The sequence below is a fragment of the Sceloporus undulatus genome, chromosome 5 (assembly GCF_019175285.1).
Source record: "Sceloporus undulatus isolate JIND9_A2432 ecotype Alabama chromosome 5, SceUnd_v1.1, whole genome shotgun sequence".
NCBI classification, from domain to species: Eukaryota; Metazoa; Chordata; class Lepidosauria; order Squamata; family Phrynosomatidae; genus Sceloporus; species Sceloporus undulatus.
In genome coordinates, this window is record NC_056526.1 from 66,619,634 (window position 1) to 66,643,500 (window position 23,867).

Here is a 23,867-nt window from a genome sequence, read left to right on the forward strand (position 1 = left end):
GACGCATGACACAGTGACCTAGCAAAAAGAAAGTAGCCGTCTCTCAAAGATTATGATAATGACAGTGACAATGTAAAATGCCAATATGGTGCAATGGTTAGAGTACTGGGAAATCTGTATTCAAATCCCAAAAGCTTACCTAGGGCTAATTACTATTTTTTGGCCTAATTTACCTCACAGAGTTACTGAGAGGATAAAATGGGAAGGTGCTCTTTAGGAAAAGGGCAGGATGAAAAGGTGACACATAAAATAAAAACTGGGTTGTTTTTTAGAATGGATGATCAGATCAAAACCAGATCTCTTAGCTCCAACAGGCATTCAGATTTTTAAATGCTTCCAAATGGTGTGGTAGGTCTTGTCGGTGAAAAATTATTAGTCATCCAAATAAAGGTAGTGGGATGGGATGGAGGTTAAGGCAAAAACAAAACAAACAAAAAACAAAACAAAAACCCGAAACTCGCAAGCACTATGTGTAAGAACAACTTACTTCTTGGTACCTGGCAACTCCACCATTCACAGCTGCATCAATGACCCCATTTAAGCACATTGTGAGAGGGTTGATATTCTGCATCTGTCGAGTCTGACACTGACTGATCAGCGTCCTCAGTTGCTGGTTTTTATTTTCCAACACTTCAATAGCATTCTCCAAAGGGCTCATTTCCACCTGGAAAAGAAAAATCCATCCACAAATCTGCCTATATGTCAGCTATTTAACATCTTACTTCACAACTAACACTAGCACTGACAATTTGATCCTTGAAGTTTCAACAAAGAGCAAAATACTCGTTTCTCTGTTTTTCCCATTTTTTTTCTAAAGCAAAATTTAAAATGTCATGTTTCTTGTGAGGCACCAGCACCCATGAGAAAATATGTAGAACGGAGAATAAAGCTTGTGATCATAAAGTTATAGAGGTTATTAAAACCAGTATTCAACCAAGTACAAATTACAATGTCATATGATTTGGGTGACTCTTGAGTGATAAATAAGCAGCCCAGCTATCATGCTGGAGGAACAAATTGTAAACTTTTCATAATCCAAATTTGAACAAAGTGGTATGCTCTGTAAACACAAACGTGTTCTCCCCTGTACACATGTATGTGCATACACATATGCACACTAGGGGTGTGCAATTATCTCCTCCAACTCAATATTCCACAGTGTTGTGCAGAAATGATTCTCTAATGAGAACACTTTTTGTGCAAAAAACTATCTCCTGTGCAGAAAACATGTGTTTTCTCAAATGGTAGGAAGAAATCTACTTTCAGTTATTTGTCCTCACGTGCAAGGATGAAATACTCAAGGATTTATATCTCCAATTCATGCACATGCTTTCTGATAAATACCTCATTCACAGAGGTCAACTTCTGAACTTTCACAGAGTTTGGGAGACAGTGATTCCCAAACTCTGGTCCTGGAGGTATTTTGGACTTCAGCTCCCAGAATCCTCAACCATCTTGGCCAATGATCTAGCACTCTGGGAGCTGAAGTCCAAAACATCTGGAGAACCAAAGTTTGGAAATCACTGTTCTAAAGAGACAGAAAGCTAATTCTGGAAATGACATGAAGCTTCATTGTACATATGTTGTTCACAATGGGACTTTGAAACTGGATAACTCAACATTGTGGAAAGACTACAGCAGTATTCCTCAGCCTGATGCCCTCTGACTGGGTTGAACCAAAGCACTTGTCATGCCCATCCAGTAGGACCTCAGGGCTCCCAAATCAGAAATAGAGCCAGCGTTCCATATCTACAATTTTTTCTATCTATGGATTCAACAATCTTCTGCTTGAAAAGATTCCAAAATGTATAAATTCCAAAAAGCAAACCTTGATTTTGCCATTTTATAGAAGGGGCACCATTTTACTGTGCTGTTGTTTATAATGAGACTTGAACATCCACAAATTTTGGTATCCACAGAGGGTCCTGAAACAAAACTCCAGCGGATATTAAGGGCTCATTTTAGTTACATTTCCACTGTGAAATAGTATGCAATAGATACCAGTGTTAGTGCACTGAGGTATCTGATAGAAAAGATAAAACAAGGCAGGATTTAAATTCTGATATTAAATCAAATTGTTAATCCCAATGAAGAGTAGATCAAATGAATCAATGTGGGCTCATTGATTCAACAGGCCTCATTGATTCAACAGTCTAATTATAGTTGGGATTAAAACAATTGGATTTAGACTTGTGCTTTATAATTGGTTACAGACTCTCAGTGTTATAAATTTATTGTGCAATGCGAGTTATTGTAGGAAATTTGTTATAATTATTACTTCATCTACAGGAGCAAGTTCATCCAATAAGTGAAATAGTGCAAAAATAAATATAATTATGCAACTTACTTGGAGAAAAGAGAAACTCAACTTTTTAAAATTGAGTTAACATTGCATAAGGCCTATCATCACGAAACCTATCTCATGAGTAAGAAGAATCCCAAAAACAGATTATTGGACAGACTCCCTAATTGAATTAGAGTACAAATCTTTTTATCTGTAGATCTCATAACAACATATATCAGATGTTAGTTGTCTAGAACTTTATCTTGACATACACAATGAATACAGACACAGGTTGTATTTTTTCATATTACTGTACTTTTTTCCTATACATTTTACATATCAGGCAATTAGGTACCACTGTCTTTCTCTCTTTAGGCTAATTTTTAGTATCCAATATCTTCTGCATTAAATTAACTCATCCCCCTCAAACTACTTCATTTACCATTCATTACATTTATTCAGTTTAAAGCAATATCCAGAGTGTTTACTATCACCATAAAAATGACTTCAACAGGAAAGTATAGTAACACTATTCCCCCACCACCACCATCACTTCATACTCACCACTTCACGTTTTTCCACTTCAAACCAACGAGAAATACCAGGCAAACTCTGCACCAAGATCAATGTGGTCCTCTCTATCCACAAACTCTGTGTCAAAGAAAGAGAAATTGCTTATTGGTTTGCTAATTTTATTGAGAGAGAAAAAGCACACATTACTGCTACCCCTTGCTTTTTTTATTGCATTTAAAATTTTTATTCCTTTCTTAAGACATATTATTTTTCCACTCAAGGTGAGAAAATATAATTTACAGAAAGAACGAATGAACAGGAAGGAAATAAAGCAGCCCTCCTTGATCCAGTGCTCTTCAGGTATACTGATAGACAATTGGAATGCTGGTTGAGGATGATGGAAATTATAGTCCAACACACTTGGAGGGTACTGTGTTTGGGAAGACTGCCCTAAATTCCTTCAGCTACACCACACATATGGCTGTGTGTTTATGAAAGAGTACAGAAAAGCATTGCAAAAGAAGGGTCTTATTTTCCATCCTAAGAATAACAGGATGCAAAATAACACAGTTTCCATGGAAGCATACAGGAGAAGATGATCTAATTTAAAAAGATTGTATGTACTGCGCTGTGAAAATTTATAGTGCTTTATAAATAAAGGTTAATAATAATAATAATAATAATAATAATAATAATAATAATATATCCCTCCATTTAATATCAGTAACTAATATGAATAAGCATCAACTCCTTTACTAAGGCCCAGAACAGAAGGGCCGAATGCAACTTGCTGGCACTGATTCTAGGGTTAGGGACCACCACCAACTGCATGGTCCCTAACTCTAGCATGCCGCAGCAGCGTACTAATGGTGGTGTCACTTGTACATGGGCGCCACCATTTTTATGTAAGCAATGTGCACTTGTGACTTCCACCTGGCAACTGAAAACCAACCTGGTTTTTCTGGGGTTTTTTTACTCTGGAGTGATGCTGCACGGTTTGGCGGCTGCAGCATCTCTCTGGAGGGAAATAGGCTGCCGGCAGGCTGCCTTTTTGGGGCGGACTGTCCTCTGTCAAATCTTTATTATAGGTGGGCCTTTAAAAAACACACAACCATGTCTGTACACTAAAAGAGACTTTCATAGAATCATAGAGTTGGAAGAGACCGCACGGGCCATCCAGTCCAACCCCCTGCCATGCAGGAAATCCAAATCAAAGCATCCCCAACAGATGGCCATGTAGCCTCTGCTTAAAGACCTCCAAGGAAAGAGACTCCACTAAACTCCTAGGGAGTGTGTTCCACTGTCAAACTTTAAATTTATAGAGGCTGATCCATTAGGGAAAGTGGAGCTGTACCATCAAAAGTTGGGTTAACTCCAACCAACCTTATTACTTATAACTAATAATCAGCACTTACCAGTACTGATAACTAGTATTTTTTATTTTTTATTTTATTTTTTGCCTTATGACTTCTAACCAGTCTAGGGAGGGGAAAAGGCATTGTCAATAACTGATTTCCTAGTCACCCTCTCAATCTTGCCTTGGTAGAACTTGGCAGGCAAGTTTCTCTCCACAAATATGCACAAGCATGCTTCTTCACCCCACTCCTTAAAGGTACTATGGACCCCTGGTAGGTTAGTGGTTGAATGCCAGTGCTGCAGCCACAATGTTGTGAGTTTGATCCCACAAGGCTCCAGGTTTATTCAGGCTTCCATCCTTTCATAGGTCGGTAAAACGAATACCCAGCTTGTTGGGGGCAACTGGTTTACAGACTTAGAGAGTGCTGAGTTCATTATTAAGCAGTATAGAAATGTAAAGTGCTAGTACTATTGCCACTAGTGTGTTTTCATGAAACTGCAGAAACCTAGCAATCTATCCGGTTCAGGCGCCATACAGTAGCTTGTTGGCCTGGAGCAAAGGCCTCTACGGCCCCTACAGCCCAGATGGGGAGGTGGAAGCAACAGGAGTTAAGATGAAAACATTGGCAGGCCCTGTCAGTGGATTCATGTGGAATAATTGACTAACAAGGGACTTAGAGTAGCTGTGCCCCAGGCCAATGTTGCTGTATGCTGAATTTTGCAGTGAATATATAGAAACCTCTACCACACGACCTAGGTTCCTATGACAAATATGTTTACATAAAACATGGAAAACCACCAAGAGCTGATTGATTAGAAATGAGAAAATGGCATACCTTGAATTCATTGTCCTTGTCTTTGGTGCCTTTGTGGAATGGCCTGTCATATCGGAATCGCCAGATGTGATTTACTTTATAAAAACTTTTGATGTTATCTGGAATGCCTTCTCTCTGCAGCACTTCTTGGCTTTCTGGAATTGGTGTCACAGCATAGATTTGCAGATCTGTGTGTTTGTTGTAAGTTAAGGACTAAGCTTATCACCAGCAGCAAAATATAACCAATGACTTCAGACTAGAAAATAGGACAGGAAAATCATACTGTGCAAATAATGGATAAGCAAGTTCCTGAATTGTCCTGTTGTAGGGGGAGCCATTTTTTTTTTAAATGCCACTTCTGGAAGCCTCTAGGAACAGCAATTTTATTGAACAGCAAAGAACTGTGAGATGTATGCATGAATACCTTTCTGTTTTGTTTTGCTTAATAAAAACTGCAAGTGGCATTCTTTTTCCTTTCTGGAAAAAAAATGTGGAGGAGATCACATTTTGGGATAGCATATAGACGTGCCTTCATGAACAGCAATTTCCCCTCTAAAACAAAGCATGGGGCCTTCTTTTGGTGTGCACATATGTTTCTGCTAATCTCCAAAACTGGAAATGAACTTTTTGGGGGGGAAACATTTTAGGAGGAGTTGTAGCTTGTGACTAGTCCTGAAGAAAGTAAAAGTGGCCCCAGAGTCTGGGAAGCTAACCATCCTTATCTGTGGCCCTAATCTTTAGGGTCACTGTGGCTTCTGGTGTCTCCAGATGACTCTAGGTTCACCGTCCTGATGATAATATAAATGGAAACATGTATATTACATTATAATAAGCTAAGCCTTTCAGAATTAAAATAATCTAGTTCCTTCCTGCCCAGTTGTCCAAGCAACACAATGCAGGAGCACTGATTCTACAGCAGCAAGTGCTGTTGTGAATGTTAAAAGCAACAAAATATCTATGTTCATCCTTAGAAATCAAACAAGTTTGTTAATTCTGCAAACGCTTAAGTAGATTATTCCATCAGTGATGTCTTATTATGAATTTTGAAATATAACACCAAAGGCTAAACCTGAAATAAAATGCTGCAGTTTTGAGAGCCCTTGTTATGTGTTTTGGTCAAGCTTTCCTTTAGTATATATTCCATCCAGTGCACTTTCCAACTGTTCTGTTTTCCTCTCCAACAACAGGCTTAGAACATTCTGTAGCTATTTAACATGTTCAGATCTAAGTGGGTTGCTTTCTGTCCCCTTCTCTGGTTGTTTTCTGAGGATTCCCGTCACTCAAATTCTACAAGCCCAAACTTTTCTGAACATATGATGCCATCTTCTTCTTGCTTCTTGGGAACAGTTTTGACTACACAGGTATCACAGCTCAGGATTGGACTTTGTTATTACATTAGTTTATATGACTGTATTTTTCAATCATTTTAAAAAAGAAAATCCCTGCCTATACCAATGGAGCTGAATTTACGTTCAGGAGAATTCCACCGATTTAAATAACAAGTGAAGCTGATCTATTCCATACTGTCCCTCCCCAACCTGTGTGTATATACATATGTGTTCATTTAAAGCAGTAGTTCTTAAACAGAGGCTTACAAATATTACTAGACTTCAACCCCTCAAGAATCCCTGACAACTGGCCAGTTTGGCTGGGACTCCTGGGGGCTGGCATCCATCAACTTCCGGCAAAAAGAAGTTGGGAACCTTTGGTTTAACATACATTTGGTTTAACATGCATGGTTTAACATCCAGTGCAGTGGATACATTGTGCCTCTGCTTGAAAGATGGTTTCATCTGGCTGATTGGCATGTTGCATAGCAATGGCATGTGGGAACTCGTTTAACATCCGCTGCTGAAAAGCCTCTAGACGCTCATAGTCATGGCCTCGGCAAACAAACTCTTTGTTCTGGGTAGAATAAAAAGACAGTGGATTCTATAAAAGTGATTCAGTATTTTAAAGAAAAACAATGGCCTGTTACAGCCCTTAGAACTGGAGCATGGCTTTGGTGTGGTTTCTGGACTCTTAGGACGCATGCATCATTGAAACACCATACCTCCACTGTGATTCGAAGCAGCTTTATTTTGGCTGTCTGTAACAGGCCAATGAAACAGCAGCCATCAGTACAGTGGGACCTTGGTATCCACAGGGGACCCATTACTCCCACGGATACCCAAATCCACAGATGCTCAAGTAACATTATCCCCAATGGTGGTGCATGCACATGGCTGTGCTGCCATTAGGGGCAGCCCCCATTCTCTCCAATGGTGGTGCATGAATGCAGCTGTGTCACCATTAGGGACAACAGGACTTTGGATAAGCCCCCTTTGTCCCCAATGGTGGCAGATGCACCACCATTAGGGACAATGGGACTTCAGGTTAAGTCTCGGTGTCCCTAATGGCAGGGCAGCCATGTGCACGCACCACCACTGGGAACAACGGGGACTGTCTCTAACGGCAGCATGGCCATGTACACAGGCTACCACTGGGGACCACACAGGCTTGCTATTTGTGGATGGCAAATCTACAGATACTGAAGTCTTACTGTATTTGTTTTTGGTATTTCTTTAATTTTTTAATTACCTGAGGTTTTTCTAACTTTTAACACAATCCCCATACCAAAATACAAATCAAGATGTGGAAACTTTTCCCTTAAAAGAAAAAAACTCCTTCCACTGAATCATATTCAATAGTTCAGAAGACCCATTATTGCACTCCTTTTGTTATGTTCTGCATGTTTCTAGTTATTGCCTGTGGTCATGTCTCGTAGTTGTTATGGCGCATCGTATTGTTCTGCATGATTAGTTCATAAAAGAACTTCTCTTAAAAAATAAGAGTATGAAAGAAAGATAATGAGCTATATTCATAATCAATAAATCATGAAACATAACAATCATCTATAATACTAAACAGAAAGTTGCCAACAAGCTGTGAAAATGAAAATAAGAGAAAAATAACCACAGGGGCTTTAGAACAACACACTTATTCTTGGAAGAATCTCGATATACTTCCAGCTTCTCCTGATTTCTCTCTCTCGCTCTCTCTCCCTTTTCTAACTCCTTTAAAGCATAATTGTTTTCACCCCTCTCTGTTTCTTGCCATCTCTTGGCCATTGAAATGAAATAAAAATAACTGTATTTGGGAGGAACTGCAGAAGAGAGATCTTAAAAAGAGCTGAAGAAGCACTGTGGTTAGTCTCAAGGGGGAAAAAATAAACTGTTAAAGCACCTGTGGATATTTTCATCTGGTTTTCACTGCTGCAACTCTCATATTTCTGAACTGTAAAGACAATTCGATCAGAGACCATAAAGAAGAACTAAGAGTTTATCAAACTGCCTCGCAGCTCTTCAGTACAACTTGATAAAAGTGGTATCTTGTGAAGTACAGGTCCTTATCATGACAAGTCCCTGCAGGGATCTACAAGGAGAATCTGAAAATGTAGTGTGCTAGTCTATATGTTTCTTTTTAAAAAATACTGAAACAGCCTTTATCTCCAGCAGATGTAGGCCTTTTGTAAACCTAATGGGTTTTGCCTGTTCAATATCAAGTCACCCCCAAAGAAATACTATGCATTACACCAGGGACATTTAATTCTTATTGGGGAAATCTATTTCCCCTCCAGCTACTGTGCTGATTTCAGCTAAAATAAAAGAGAACAAGGTAGTCCAAGGGGTAATGGCAGGTTATGTCATTGTTCCTGGTAATCCAAAAAATGAAATAAAATTCCAGGGCTTTGAACCTTTGAGTCCTGGCTCCACTATGTCTTCATTTATGGAACAGTCTGAATTGCATACTAATCAGAAGGTGCCAGTGAGATAGTAGAATGGACAGAAAGAGCCCAATGCCACTGACGAGAGAGAGAGAGAGAATCTTGGGCCTTTGCAGAACAATCACAAGTGGGGGGAGACACTGGAAAACTGGACATGATACAATGCTGGTATGTGACAGCCTCCAAGCCATGCTCTTCAGCAATCTGTCAGTGTGTATTTTATCTCAACCACAGTAGCCTCATTTGTCTACTGATAACATCATGGAGGTGGTTCTCCCACTCAGCAGTGGCATCTCTTTCCTATGCCTTTCCAGACATGTTGTTACCTCACCAGCCACCACTGTTGCCAGGAAGTGGATATCTCACCACCCCATGAATTGTTCCCTGAATTTTTCTTTTGTGAAAGTTTCACTTGCACAAAGATCTCACTATTTATGTATGTAACATAATTTCCTCACTGCCTTTGGCATTGTCTTTTATATTTTTCTTCTTGCAAAAGGCATCATAGTATGTACTCACTCACCCCATCACCCTTCACCATACATCTTTGCACTGGCCCTCAGCTATTTGATTATGTAATTTCCTTAAAAGCAACCTGATACAAACAATTCCACTCTGACAATGACAGGAGCATGAACTGTGCAGATTTCTCATCAGGTACAACTGGGGAACTTTATGTTGCTATGGTAGCAGAAAACATTCACTGAAGTAGATATAAATACTGCATTTTAAATCACCTTTGTATTCCTGGAACAGCTTTTGAAAAGGATTCCTAAATATGCATTCGGCCTCAAAGTTTGGATTTGGGGGATAAGAACAATGCTGCAAATTGCTATAGATCATGTCATTCTATAAAGGATTTTTTGGTTGTTGAGATTTTTAGTTCCATTTGAGGTATGAATTGGCTTATCTTCTCAAGTCAATTTAACACAAATGTTTTGCTAGCTATATTTTTTTAACCATCTAACCAGTGAAACTATTTTAAGTGACCAAAACAAACGCCTCAACAACAACAAAATGACATGACCTTCAGAAGAGTGAGCAAATTTAAGAAACCCCACTCCTTGCAACTTTCAGTAGGATACTCATGGCTTTGTTTGATAGGTGGTTTCACAAGTGGACAGGGGTTGCATCCGCACTGCAGAAATAATCCGGTTTGACCCCATTTTAACTGCCATAGCTCAATCTTATGGAATTCTGGGAATTGCAGTTTGTTGTGGCACCAGAACAAAGCCCAGAATTCCCTAGCATTGAGCCATGGCAATTAAAGTGGGGTCAAACCAGATTATTTCTGCAACCCAAGAGTACATTCTGCAAAAAGTGGGTAAGTACAGATCATTGTTAGACCAGCACTTGTCTTGTTTGAATTCCAAGACTTTTTTTTTGAATAGCAGGGCAATGGCATCCTCTTGAAGCCACAGTCCCTTGCAGACTGCCCTGCTCCCTCTGAGTTCATCAGCAATCTTCAAAGTTGCTTGAGAGAAATGAATCTGACAAGCAAACACATCATTTTGACCTATCCTTGCTATGATTAGGAGGTGGCTTGGTCTGGAATAGAAAAGGAAGATCCCTTAATTTTTTTAAATATAAGATCCAATTCTGGTGGAGAACTGTTAAAACTGGGTTATATATAGAAAGAACAGCATAGCCTGTTTCCAAAGAGCACAGGAGGCATGAACGTCTAATAATGAAATAGGGGGTTTCACCTGGACTCAGCCATGTTGGCCAATAGGCTGGGATTTTGGGAGCTGAAGTCTAAAATCCCTTAAAGAGCACAATTTGGGGACCACTTGTCTAGAGCAAGAGTGGGCAACTGTGTCCCCAGACAGTTGCATACCCCTACTCTAGGATTCACTGGGGACTATTTTCTCCCAACTCCCAATGGGTGCACCCACCACAGTAAGCCCAAATTCTTCCCTTTTCCTCCCCAGTCCCTCTCAAAATAATGATAGGACGTGATGTCACTTTTTACCACCATTTTGAGACTGCATTGAAAAATGGAAATATTTGGAGGTAGTACAGGATTCTGTGGTGCCTTGGGAGTGGGAGAATATTTTCACATATTTTCAGATATGTGGGGGACTTTCTGTGTGGTTTGGAACAAAAGTTGCCCTAAATTTGGACCATTTTTCTTTTAAAAATTGGGGGTTGGAGGACTGGTAGGAGTATTCAGTGGTCACAGAAATGGAGTACAGGAGCTGCATGCAGACCACAGGCCACAATTTGCCCAACCTTGGGCTAAACAAATGGAGAGAGCCAATTGCGTCTATATCCCCTTGAAGTAAAACTTGAGAGCTGCCCATTTGAAAGGAAATCATTCATGTTTTAAGACACCATCTTGGGACTTTAATTAAAGGTCCTGTGGCTTTAACCTTCATCTGATAAGATTTATAGACTTTTCCATTTCTATGCCACCCCTGCCCTCTCTATTCAGCCTGATGAATTGTCCTGAAATATCTTCTTTTTAATGATATTTTAGTGGTCTAATAAAGGTGTTACCAAAATCTTATTTAAGAGTCTGCATTTCTGAACTTTCTTGGGACTTCAAAATGTAACATTTTGCCACTACAGAAAAATTCACATTCAGTTTTCTCATAATGGCTACCAGTCAGAATCAGCAACAAAATGAAGGGGAGATATTGTCTGAATCAAGCACAAGGTAATGAGAACAATTTGAGTCTAAAAGTCCAGTCAGTGACATAAAGAATGATTACAGGACTACAAAAGAATAATAATCTCTTGTGCATGGGACGATATTATGAACTAAGGGAACCCACTAGGCGTAAATGTGAAGCAAGCTGCTTGAAGTAAGAAAACGAGTGTGAGAGTGTATGCGTGAAAATGAGACTGACATTGATATGGTGCAGGAAGAATTCATCAAGTGTCAGCTCTAGGGTTTGGTGGGTGGGTAGGGGGGGTCATTTGAAAGAAACGGGGGGGGGTGTCCTAACACAGTCATAAATGCAAACTTAAGTTTTAAAATCCCATACTTACTCGTAAGAAAAAAGGAAACTTTTTCCCATAAAACCCAACCCGGAAAAACTCAGGCTCCAAACGCTGCTGATCCATAATTTTATCATACAAAGAGGCTTCCATCACCTGCATAAGATTGAACACAGTTTGGAAAACATTTACAAACACTTCTATAAAGAACATTTTTTTATTTGGGGCAGCAACACCTATATAGATATATTTGTTGTTGTTGTTAACTGCCCTTGAGTAGAGGTGGATGAGTAGAGGTGGATGGTGTCTCATCCACATGGCAACCCTGTTGATGAGACATCTCAAAGACTCCTCCTTTCCACTGCTCTGCTTAGGTCCTGTGAACTCATACCTGTGACCTCATTAACAGAGTCCATCCATCTAGCATGGGGTCTTCCTCTCTTTCTACTTCCCTACACCTTTCCTAGTATTATTGTTTTTTCCAGTGAGTCCTCCCTTCTCATGATGTGCCAAAAGTATGAAGCCTCAATTTTGTCATCTTGGCTTCCAGGGAGATCTTTAGCTTGATCTGCTCTAGCACCCATTTATTTGTCTTTTTAGCTGTCCACGGTATCCTCAGCACTCTTCTCGAGCACCACATCTCAAATGATTTATTTTCTTCCTATCTTCTTTCTTAACTGTTCAGCTCTCTCATCCATACATGGTAACAGGGAATACAGTGGCTTGTATGATTCTAACCTTTGTGCTGAGTTGTATATCTTTGCACTTTAGAATCTTTTCTAGTTCTTTCATAGCTGCTCTCCCCGTTCTTAATCTTCTTCTGATTTCTTGGCTGCAGTCCCCATTTCCATCAATGTTTGATCCCAGGTATGAGAATTCTTTTACTACTTCCATTTCTTCATTGCCTATGTTGAATTTGTCAAGATGCTCCGTTGTCATTATTTTTGTTTTCTTTTTGTTCAACAGTAGGCTTACCTTTGCACTTTCTTCCTTGATCTTTCTTAGTAGTTGTTCCAGCTCTGGGAGGTTTACTGCTAGTATTGTGGTGTCATCTGCATATCTTAGACCATTGATATTCTTTCCTCCTATTTTCAATCCTCCTTCTTCTTTGCATAATGTTTTACAGGCAACAGCTACTCCAAACAATTCATGAAGTTGACTGATAACATGATAGACATATATGGCTGTTCATAACATTTCTCAAAACTCGTGTCCTCTGGGACGGATTGGGAATGGAAGGGAAGGGAACAGAATGGAATGGGGACTTCTGTGTGCAGTAAAATGTGTCTCCCACTCGTTCCCCACTCATTCCCAGCTCCTTTCGTTCCATTCTCAGCCCGTGCCTGGAGCCCCTGTGCGATAAGGTCCAATGTCACTGATAGTTCCAGCAGTGAGAATTTAGGTAAACTGTATGCCACACCACAAAGTAGTAGACATAAAGTTGCATGAATCTGAAGTATATTTTCAAATGCTTGTTTTATCAACAGAATAATCTTATGTTTGCCTTCCACACTGCTTACAAGATCCAGGAAGCAGTATTTATAGTATTTACAGAATACAATGAGTCCTCTTAATTGTATACAGAAACTATGCCTTTGTACTCTGTCAAAAACCCAATTCACAGACATACTCTGTGTATACAAATAATGCAGCCACAACTGTTCGAATGCCAAAGCAGGGTGAAATGTGACTAGACATAGCATTGCTGCCTCAGTACAGTACAGCAGATATACTGCATCTGTTAAGAACATCAGGTAGCATTGGAATAATTTAGAAATTGGTGTTTCACATTTCTGACCAAACCAAAAGGCAATGGCATATCAAATTTATTATTTGCTTTTCCTCCATCTCTACTGAAGAATTGCATTTGATTTTTATTCCTTGGTTAAGAAAAAGAGCATCATTGTTTTAGCATGAAAGTTACCATGAGAAAATTAAATGTTTGCCTTGTTGATTACCCAAAGCTGTTTTTATATTTATTCTTAATGACTCATAATATGTTCAGCTTTATTACCCGCATCTTGCTGAGGTTTCTGTAGTCATAATAGCTTTCATACTGTTCAGCAATCTTCCTGCATAAGATGATGCCATTCTCCCAGCACTGTAGACAAACAAGGAAGAAGCATGTTCAACACAGAGAAGAATCTAAATGCTTTAAATTTGTTTCAAACAGATTTTCAAGGATCTCCTGTTGGCTGTACAAGCTAACATTAACCAGTACTTTCAGATAACATTAACCAAAAAGCAGAAAACATCTGCTTATAAGAACTGACAATATGGTATCCAAGTGCCGTCTTCCTTAGAAACACTGAACTGCATGCATTCATAGGTGTCGAGAATGCTTGCTGATATCACCTACCAGATGAGAATATCTGGGAGCCCTACATGCTTCACAGATATAGTGCTATGGTACCACTTTAACTGACATGGTTCCATCCTGGGATTTGCAGTTTGGCTGGAGTATTTAGAATTCTCATCCAGAGAGCTGTAGTGCCTTACCAAACTAAAGACCCCAGGATTCTGTGTGGTGTTGCCATAGGGCTTAAAGTGGAATCATAGTGCTATAATTATGTAGTGTGAAAGGGCTCTAATTATGTAGTGTGAAAGAGAATATGCCTATGTATTATATTTCAAAATACACAGCAAGCAGACATTTAACTAAAGGACTCATTCATGCAGAAAGGAAATGTCAGGAAGCAATCCCACAGCAGTGGACCTAGAGCAGAAGTGTTTAGGATGTATAAACCTGCATTAACTATGCTGACCTCCACCATTACCATGCGCTTAACCCTGTTCATTTCCCCTATTATAAAGGCAGTGGAGGAATCAGGGAGCACTGTCAGTGCTGGGTCAAGTAATTTTACTACTCAGAGCAATGTAAAAATGCATTCCCCTTCTACCAGTTATCAGAATCACTGCTGAGCACTTGCATGCCTCTATAACCTTCATAGTGCTGGTCATGGGCAATCCCCACTATGCCTCCCCTGATGTTTACATATTATAGCAGACTCCTTCACCCTGAAGACTTCCAGCTGTATTGGACTGCAACCCACATCATCCCCAGCCAGGTCAGGAAACACTGGGATTTGGTCCCACAACCCCCAATGTGGATGTTCAAGTCTCATTATACACAATGTCATAGTAAAATGGTGTTTCTTATATATAAAATGGCAAAATCAAGGTTTGCTTTTGGGATTTGGTGGGAATATTTTCAAGCCATGGATGGTGGAATCTGTGGATGCAGAATATGTGGTGATGCAGAGCTGACTGTATTAGAGTCAACAGTTGCACACCGAGTCTTTTCTCCACACAGTTATAAGATGCAAACCATACAGCTTTAAGCCAGCCCCTTCCATACATTATTTGCATTAAGGGCAATAATATGATTACATATACAATGGGGATATGCCTCTGATTTCAGCCCACCATACTGCTCACTGAAGCTCAGGACCACTATCCATGCAATAGGTGCATATCTAAGGCATGGATGCATTTGCATCAGTTACATGGTGTTCCAGGCCATGGAGATGCCTATGTGGGTAGATGCTGATGAATAAATGCTTCAATACTGTATCTTGCTTGTCTACAGTGAGGCATAAATGGAAATGCAAGGGCCAGGAGGAGATACATACAGTTGGAAGTAGGATCTTTCTATCCATGGTGACTTAAATAACAAGAAAAGGGCCCAGAGCATTACTATTTGACACAGCCAAGGAGTATCTATCCAGTGGGATTCCTAACCTTAAAACAACAACAACAACAAAAAGCACAAAGTGCTTTTCAAGATCTGTTCATATCCAACAGTTTCCATGTAGCATGGGATCTGCTCATCAAATAACTGAAGCCCAAAGTGTGTGTGTGTGTGTGTGTGTGTGTGTGTGTGTGTGTGTGTGTGTATTGGAGGGGGACCCTGCATGATTCATTTCATTTTTTTAAGCATGACATAGTACATCTAGACACTATAGAGGTAATGCAGTTTAACACCACTTTAAGTGCTATAGCTTCGGCCCATGGAAACCTGGATTTGTAGTTTTACAAGGTCTTTAGCCTTCTCTACCAGAGTGTTGGTACTTTACAAAAGTACACATTCCAGAATTCTTTAGGATGGAGACATAGCTGTTGAAGTGATGTAAACTGCTTTATTTCTACAGCATAGCTACACCCATAGTTAATCTCAAAGGTGCTACAAAATCCTTTTGCTTAGTGATATTCCAGACTAACATGGCTATGTCTTTGAACATTACAAATTAAATATTTCAAACTCAGATATATTACATAAATGGAATATATACTTAAAATTGCATCCATGCTTAATCCCAATCACTGGGAATATGTGGGCTTTTTGGCTTCTGTCAAGCAGAAGAAAAAGGTAACCAGCTGTAAGCTGTTCAAATGCAGCTATGGCACACACAGTTGCTTTAAGGATATGGCAGTTAAAATAAAGAGATTTAGTACATGCTGATAGAATCGATAGAGTAAGGCATAGTAGCTATAAATCATGGACCAAAGATTAATCACTCTTACTCTAGATAGCTTCATCCCAAATTCTCCATATGTAAAGTAATATTAAATGAGATAAAAACAGACCTATGCTGAAGTGTTCTATTAATAAATTATAGAAGTCACAATACTTACCATACTGAGACTTCATATGAGGATACAGTAACAAAACAATAATGCAATGAATGCAATATATAGTAAGTAAACAATTGAAATGGTAAACTACACTATTAAGCAATCCTCTTAGAAAAAACAGCTACAACTACTAAAAACCCACTTACTTTTCCTCTATCAAAATTCTGGATTATAGTGAGATGAAGATACTCTTTACGTTGCCACTCTGTCTGCATGGGATAGTTCAGAAATTCTCGCAGTGGCCGGTCTGACCATTCCAACAGTTCATCATATAGCAACAGTGTATAAGCAGCTTCTATCGTGTGTTAAAAGTATATATATGAAGCAAATTTAGTACAAATATGTCAACAGCAGAAAAAATACTCTAAAAAATCCCTAAAACATTATTGATTTACTCAGTCATTTTTGAGGCTACTGCTCCATTTAGATGTCATTATAAACCATCTGCGAAGGACTGAGCCACACTTCTCCAGAGGGTAAGGTTTTCCCCATTTCCCCTTTCCTTCTCCTGCTTTCTCCTCCTTCTCCTCATTGTTGTTGACCAGTTTAGCATTTCATCTTTCCCATCAGCATTAGCAAGCATAGCCAGTGGTGAGACAAGATTAGCTTTCAGTCCAATAGCCTCTAGAGGGAGACAGTTGTCCACCTGAGCCTTAACATGTGGGGTTTAGTGGCATGCCACCTTATTGATTCTGACATTCACACTATAGATTTTTTAAAAAGTATTTTATATTTTAGAATAAAAATATAGCTGCCCCTTACACTTTAAATGATATGTTGGGTCAAGAAAATCTAATTCATTATAAACTAGCAGATAGTAACATCCACCATGCATCTAAAGAAAGGCAACCAGATAATGATTAGGGTTATAATTCATCATTAATTTTCTTCTGGAAAAAAATAACGAGTAATTTTAGCAATTTTCCTCCTGTTGTTAAAAAAGCCTTTGGAAACCATACAGTTTTGAAAATCTATTCACATTTCAGAGCATATTCTGTACAAAATCCACACATGGTTATTTTGCACAGAAAACAACATTTTTGTGTGTGCAGGAAATAGTATTTCTCAGTGGAAATAATATTTCTGTACAAAGCAACCACATGCAAATTTTGTGCAGAATAAGTTTCAAACTGAAGTTTCTCATCAGTCCAGGATTCTTCTTGTCAGGGTTTGTTAAGACTCGAAAAACATGATTTTTGTGACATCTTTATGAGGAAAATATTAGAAAGCTGTCTCCTGAAAGCAAAACAAACAGGGGAAACAGAAAAGAAGAAGAGGAGGAGGAGTAAAAGAAATGGCTATCCAGATAACACCCAAGTCTCTGAAAGATGCACAGCAGCACCCTCTAAATCAAATACATTGAACACCATACTCTTAGGAAGCGATTAATTTTAGTCCGACACCAAGGCTCTTGATTTGCATGGAAGATGCAAAGCAATCTAATTTGCAATTGTCACTAAGAAGCAGTACTGGCTTCCAGCTGTTCAGGAGAAGATTTAAAACTGACATTAAAAGGGGTGTGTGTGTGTGTGTGTGCAAAGAATTATTGGAACATAAGACTGGCCAGGAAAAAAAACACGGAAAGTAGGGCATAACAAGCAGCACTTACATAATCAAAACATGTCATATCTATCCAAGAAAGATTGCTATTAAGACAAACACCTAACATTTCTGGATTTTTAACACCAGACAGGAGATGGGAAAAGAAAAATAACATTATTTCACAACAGAAGTGACAGGAGGGTATTATCAACTTGCTCATAAACAATGCAGTTCTTAAAGGAGGGTCACTTCTGCTCTACTCCCACTGTTTAAAAAATGCTTAATCAAAAAATTACTTGTGCAAAAGCAATTTATCCAATCTCAAGTTCAAACTCTGGTCCTTCTAATGTTTTGGGCCAACTTTCGGAATTCTTAACTATTTGGCCAAGGTAGCTGTGGGCTTCTGAACACTTAATTCAAACACATCTAGAGAACCAAAAGTTGAAAACCACTGCCGTAGATGTAGGAATGTGTGACCAAAGGTCTGACCCAGCATCCTCAACCCAATGCTCTCCAGATGTTTGGGAATCCAAGTCCTACCAGCAAGGTTAATGTTCAGATGTTGGAAGCTGGAGTTCAAAATATTCAGAAGGCACCCATTTGAGGAAACCTGAGCTGTCTTTACAGATATATCCTCAAGAAATAAGTTACCACTAAGGTTTGTTATCAAGTTGTCATCATTGTATATCTACATTAAAACAGATCTTAGCAATATAGAAAAGATATCCATCAATATTTTACCCTACAGACTGAGGGTTAAATGATTCAAAGGTTCAGCTCTGATGGAAGGTCCTTAATCCTCTGCAGAAAGGTCTGGAAATAAAGTAATGTGCTATGATTCCCCACTCCCCTTGTCCCTTCTCTTCTTTGATTTGCTCATTGAGTAAACCATGCACTATTGCTTGGAATTGGGCAAACTATGGTTTTTCCCAAAGCAGCAACAACCTCTACATAGGATTATAAATGCTAACTATGGTCTCACTTTCCTGTTTTGGAATTATAACTGACTTGGATCCATACCTTATAAGGCACTAACTCCCTATGCTGATTTCTTCCACCATAATCAGCTTTTCCAAGAAAACAAAAAAGCCATCTTGAGACACAAACAGGATTATTATTCTTCCAAACGTATTTCTCCCATTGCTGGGTGAAAGATTTACCTGTAAAATTTTGTGCTTTTAAGTGCAGATCATACAATTTATGTATATAGCGGATATACATCTCCTCCTTGTTCAATTCTGTTTTATAAAAATTCTGTAACAAAAGACAATGAAAACACAATATAATTACAAAAGACTGTGCAACACTAAAATGCTTCCTAATCTTCAAATTCATTGCCTATGAAAAAAACTTTGCTCTTAGTGGGGGGGATGGGACACAAAAGACTGATTTTGTGCAGCACTCTAATGAATCTTAGGAAAACTTATTAAAATGAAGTACTGATTTTTCCTGAAGTGAGAATAATGTTGTATGATAGGCTGTATATATAAATAATGGGGATTTATCAGAACAGAGCAGGTATGTACCATAGTAAAATACAGAATTAAACACATTTGGTATAAAATATAAAATAATAAAATATAAAATAAATCAAGTCTGCAAAGATTATTTTAGGTAAAAAAAATTCTAGGGAAGAACTGGCTCACACTTGCTATAATCCACGAGTGTGAACGGGTTCATATAGTTATATGTGTTCCTGAGTGTGGGTGTGTGTACAAAACTCTGCTGTATAGCATATTTTCACCTTCTTGCACACACACTGCAAGAATGACAGGCAGTTAGCAGAACTGCATACTGATATTAATACAAAATTGTAAGAAGCCAATTGAAAAAGCAGTTTAGTCATCACCAGGGCTCAAAGCTGAATATGGAAACACTGCCACTAAATAAGTTGTCTGTGTCAAGGTGTAGCAATTGATGTCAATTAAGTTTCATATCTTAGCTATTACACCTTTGAGATAAACTGTTTTACGTGGGACTCGTCATTTATAATCATTTTCAAATAATGTTCTTCTCTCGTTTTATTGTTCTTTATCATATATTGTTAGCTGCTGAAATAAAGCCATACAGAGATGCGAACACATTTTAAAACAAATACATTTGTTCAGTTCAATGAATATGTATAAATTCTGCAGATATGGCATTTCCAAGGGAAAAAATGTGTTCAAAAAACATTACAAAAGTGGATGTCAGTCATATCGAATATAGAGTATCCTAGCTTCAGGGATAAAAATTTATATGCGACTGGTTTGAATTATTTTTTACAGTAACAGAGGCTATATGTATTCGGCAAATAGTACTATATTTGTTGAATCAACTAACAGTGCATGCTTGTACAACCTTTGGACAACTTGTCTGTTCTTGAATTCAACAAAATGGATCTATAGGGCCTGAAAGAAGATGTGGAGAATTTAGATAATCCACATCATTTTACCATTTAAAAAAAAAGTTATTTCTTTTTAAATTGCCATCAAAATCCCCTGGAGCGGTGGGGATTAATTTCACCATGTTTTCAGGGACCTTCTAGGCTCTTTTAAGCTCATAGAGGCCTTTTATTAAAAAAAAAAAACAGGAAGCAAACAAGAACAAGATTGTTTCATGTTGGAAAAAGATCAAGAATGGCAGGGGTAAGGAGAGTTGGGAATTGTTTGGGATATTTTTGTCCCCCCCCCCCAAAAAAAAATCTGGATGCACGGCATGGCTAGTGCATCTCCTCTGACACTTAACAGTTGTCCACATCTGGCTTAAGGCGACATAAAAAGGACCAAAGCACACAGTTATTTCCTGAATTTTGTTGTTTAATTACTGTGCGAACCAGGCATATGATACAATATAAGGACTAGACATGAGTAAGCCTTATGCAAACTGTCAATCCACACAAAAATATCTAGAAGAATACAGGTTTATGGAAGGGGGCAAGTTGATCCGAATTCAATTATCAGTTGCAGCTTCTTCCCACATGGAGATTTGTCCAAAGAGAACCATGAATTTTTCAAACTGATTCATGAACAGGAATAATTATGGATCTTTTAAAGTAAACCCCTAATGTACTCTGCATTCCTTCTTTGTGATTTTCATGAGTATCATTCTACAAGAGAAAAACAACCGCACCAAAAGTATCTTTACAGCTACCACAGACATGGATGTATATCAGCTGATGAGTATAAACTAACACTGTTATTCAATCATCATTTGATGACTGCCATCACAAGAATAGCTATGGCCCCTTTGTCACTACACAATTATAGCACTGAAATTTTGTTTTAATTGCTATGGCTGCGTCCAGTGAAATCCTGGGATATTTAGTTTTATGACAGTCTTTTGCTGAGGATTTTAACATATCAAATGATTCAACAGGATGTTGCCATGGCAGTTAAAGTGGAATCATAGCACTGTAACTGTATAGTATCAATGGACCAAATGTTAAAACAAGCCCTATCAAATAAAAGAAGTGGGACCTTGGTATCTGTGGGGAATCTGTTCCGGGCCCCCACCCCTGCAGATATCACAAACCATGGGACCTCAAGTCCCGTTGTCTCTAATGGAGGCACATGCACCGCCATTAGGGACAAAAAGATTTCAGGTCAGCCCAGTTGTTTGGGGACAATGGGGACTTACCTGAAGTCTCATTGTCCCTAATACTGACGCAGTCGCAGGCATGTGCCACCATTGGGGACAACAGGGGCTTACTGTCCACAGATGCTTAAATCCATGGATGGCAAGCCCACAGATAAAGAGGCCCCACTGTATTATCAGAGAAATGCTACATATTGCGAGAACTTTAAGACTGGGAGGTTCTGAGAACAGTATCTCAAGTTAAATTATTATAAATCCATTAGTTATTGATGTTAACTTCCCCTGAGTCAACTTTGACTCAAGGCAACCCTGTGAGGAGACCTCTCCAAGACCCCTTGTCCTCAACCTCTCTGTTCAAGTCCTGCAGACCTAGATCCGTACCCTCCATGTTCGAATCTAACTATTTGTTGTGTATCATTCATCTCTTTTTAATGTCACCTACCTTTCCTAGCATAATTGCTTTTCCTAATGATTCATTTTTCCTTGTGACGTGACCAAAATACAACAGTTTAGTCATCTTGGCTTCCAGAGATAGTTTGGGCTTGCTCTGTTCTAGAACCTATTTGTTTGTCTTGGCCATTCACGGTATCCTCAGCACTCTTCAGCACCACATCTCAGATGAGCCCATTTTCTTTCTATTAGCTTTTTTCACTGCACAGTTGCCGCATTTGTATACTGTGATAGGGAATATAATGGTTTGGACTATCCTCACTTTAGCATTAAGAGTTATATCTTTACACTTTATGATCCTGTCCATTTCTTTCATAGCTGCCCTTCTCAGTTCTAGTCTTCTTCTGATTTCTTGACTTTAGTCTCCATTCTGATAAATATTTGAACCAAGATATTGGAAATCTTTAATTATTTTAATTGTCTCGTTATCTAGGGTGAATTTTTGTAGATCTTCCATGGTCATTATTCTTTTTTAATGTTCAGCAGTAACACAACCTTGGCACTTTCCTCCTTGACTTCTTCAGTTATTGTTCCAGGACTTTATTTGGTTCTGTTATTAGTATTGTATGTTCTGCATATCTTAGGTTCTTAATATTCCTTCTCCAGTCTCTGAATCTAAGCCTAGTTTGTATTTTCTGCATACAGGTTGAATTTATGGGTGATAGCATGCAGTCTTGCCTGACCTCTTTGCCAATTGGGAACCTCTCTGTTTCTCCATATTCTGTCCTGATGGCCACTTCTTGTCCTGAGTATAGATTACGTACGCATCAAGACAATCTGATGTTGTGGCACTCCCATTCTTTTAAGGGCAAGCCATAGCATTTTGTGATTTATGCAGTCAAAGGCTTTGTTGTGGTCAACAAAGCACATACAGATTTTCTTCTGGAATTTCCTGGTGCACTCCATTAACTAATGTATGTTTGCAATGTGAACCCTAGTGCCTCTTCCTTTCCTGAACCCAGCTTGTACCTCTGGGATTTCCCACTCTATATATGGTAGGAGTCTTAGCTGCAGAATTCTGAGCATGACTTTGCCTGCATGGGAAAATAGTACAATGGTTCCGTAATTACTGCAATCTTTTGTGTCTCCTTTTTTATGGATGGGAATATATATTGATTGCTTCCAGTTTGTGGGCCACTGCTTTGTTTTCCATATTTGTTGACAGATTTTAGTTAGAACTGACATTGATTCTGTCTCTGTAGATTGTAGCAGCTCTATTGGGATGTTGTCTGTTCTGGACAATTTGTTCTTTCTTATTGCTATGAGTGCAGCTTTCACTTTGCTTTTGAAAATCTGTTCATCTTCGTATGTTTTTTCTTTCCATATGTCTTCCAACATTTTCCACATTTTTTGTCTAGTTCTTCTGTATATTCTTTCCATCTTTTCTTTATTTCATTGTGCTGTGTATTTGTGTTCCCTTTCTGATCATAGAACCCCCCCACCCTTGGTTTGACTTTCTCTTTAAATTCTTGGATCTTGTGTAAGAGGTCTCTTGTTCCTCCTTTTTTGTTGTCAGTTTCTCTTTCTCTGCATTGATTATTGTAGTAATTCTATTTATCCTTACACACTAATGAGATTTTTTTTGCTACAACTGTACATTTGTTTTTCTCGTTTTAGACATGGGAAAGACATTCTGTGCAAAATGCTAATACAAGAAAATCCTCAGATGAAATTCTTATAGGGCTATTTTGTCTAAAGGGAGGAAGAAGAAAATGTAGAAATACTGGAGTTTAAAATACCAAATGTACATTAAGCTTCTACTTGTCTCTAGCCATTCTAAAGACTGGTTCTTCCGTTCTTCTTCCAAAAATTGCTTGCTTTGAAAGATCAATAACTTATCACTCCAGCTGGTGATATTTACAGAAATTCCCTTTCATATGAGTTCCATATGATCCACAACCAGCACTGCAAAGCATTTACAACAGAGTTGATGATGGGCTCCAGAGAAGCTAAATTATACCATGTTATAAGTGCATCTTAACAAGAT

The 23,867-nt window shown here is 38.7% G+C and overlaps 1 protein-coding gene across 2 annotated transcripts in view; it reads right to left on the minus strand.

Annotated features, from left to right (window-relative positions):
• Positions 1-23,867, minus strand: part of DOCK4 (dedicator of cytokinesis 4) — a 212,589-nt gene that overhangs the window by 18,636 nt on the left and 170,086 nt on the right. For both annotated transcript variants that reach the window (XM_042467418.1, XM_042467419.1), the window contains 8 exons: positions 19,015-19,108; positions 16,459-16,607; positions 13,692-13,778; positions 11,729-11,833; positions 6,732-6,873; positions 4,990-5,156; positions 2,849-2,935; positions 488-664 (listed from right to left, as the gene is read on the minus strand). In XM_042467418.1, the coding sequence (XP_042323352.1) occupies positions 488-664; positions 2,849-2,935; positions 4,990-5,156; positions 6,732-6,873; positions 11,729-11,833; positions 13,692-13,778; positions 16,459-16,607; positions 19,015-19,108 (1,008 nt within the window). The remainder of the gene's footprint in view (positions 1-487; positions 665-2,848; positions 2,936-4,989; positions 5,157-6,731; positions 6,874-11,728; positions 11,834-13,691; positions 13,779-16,458; positions 16,608-19,014; positions 19,109-23,867) is intronic.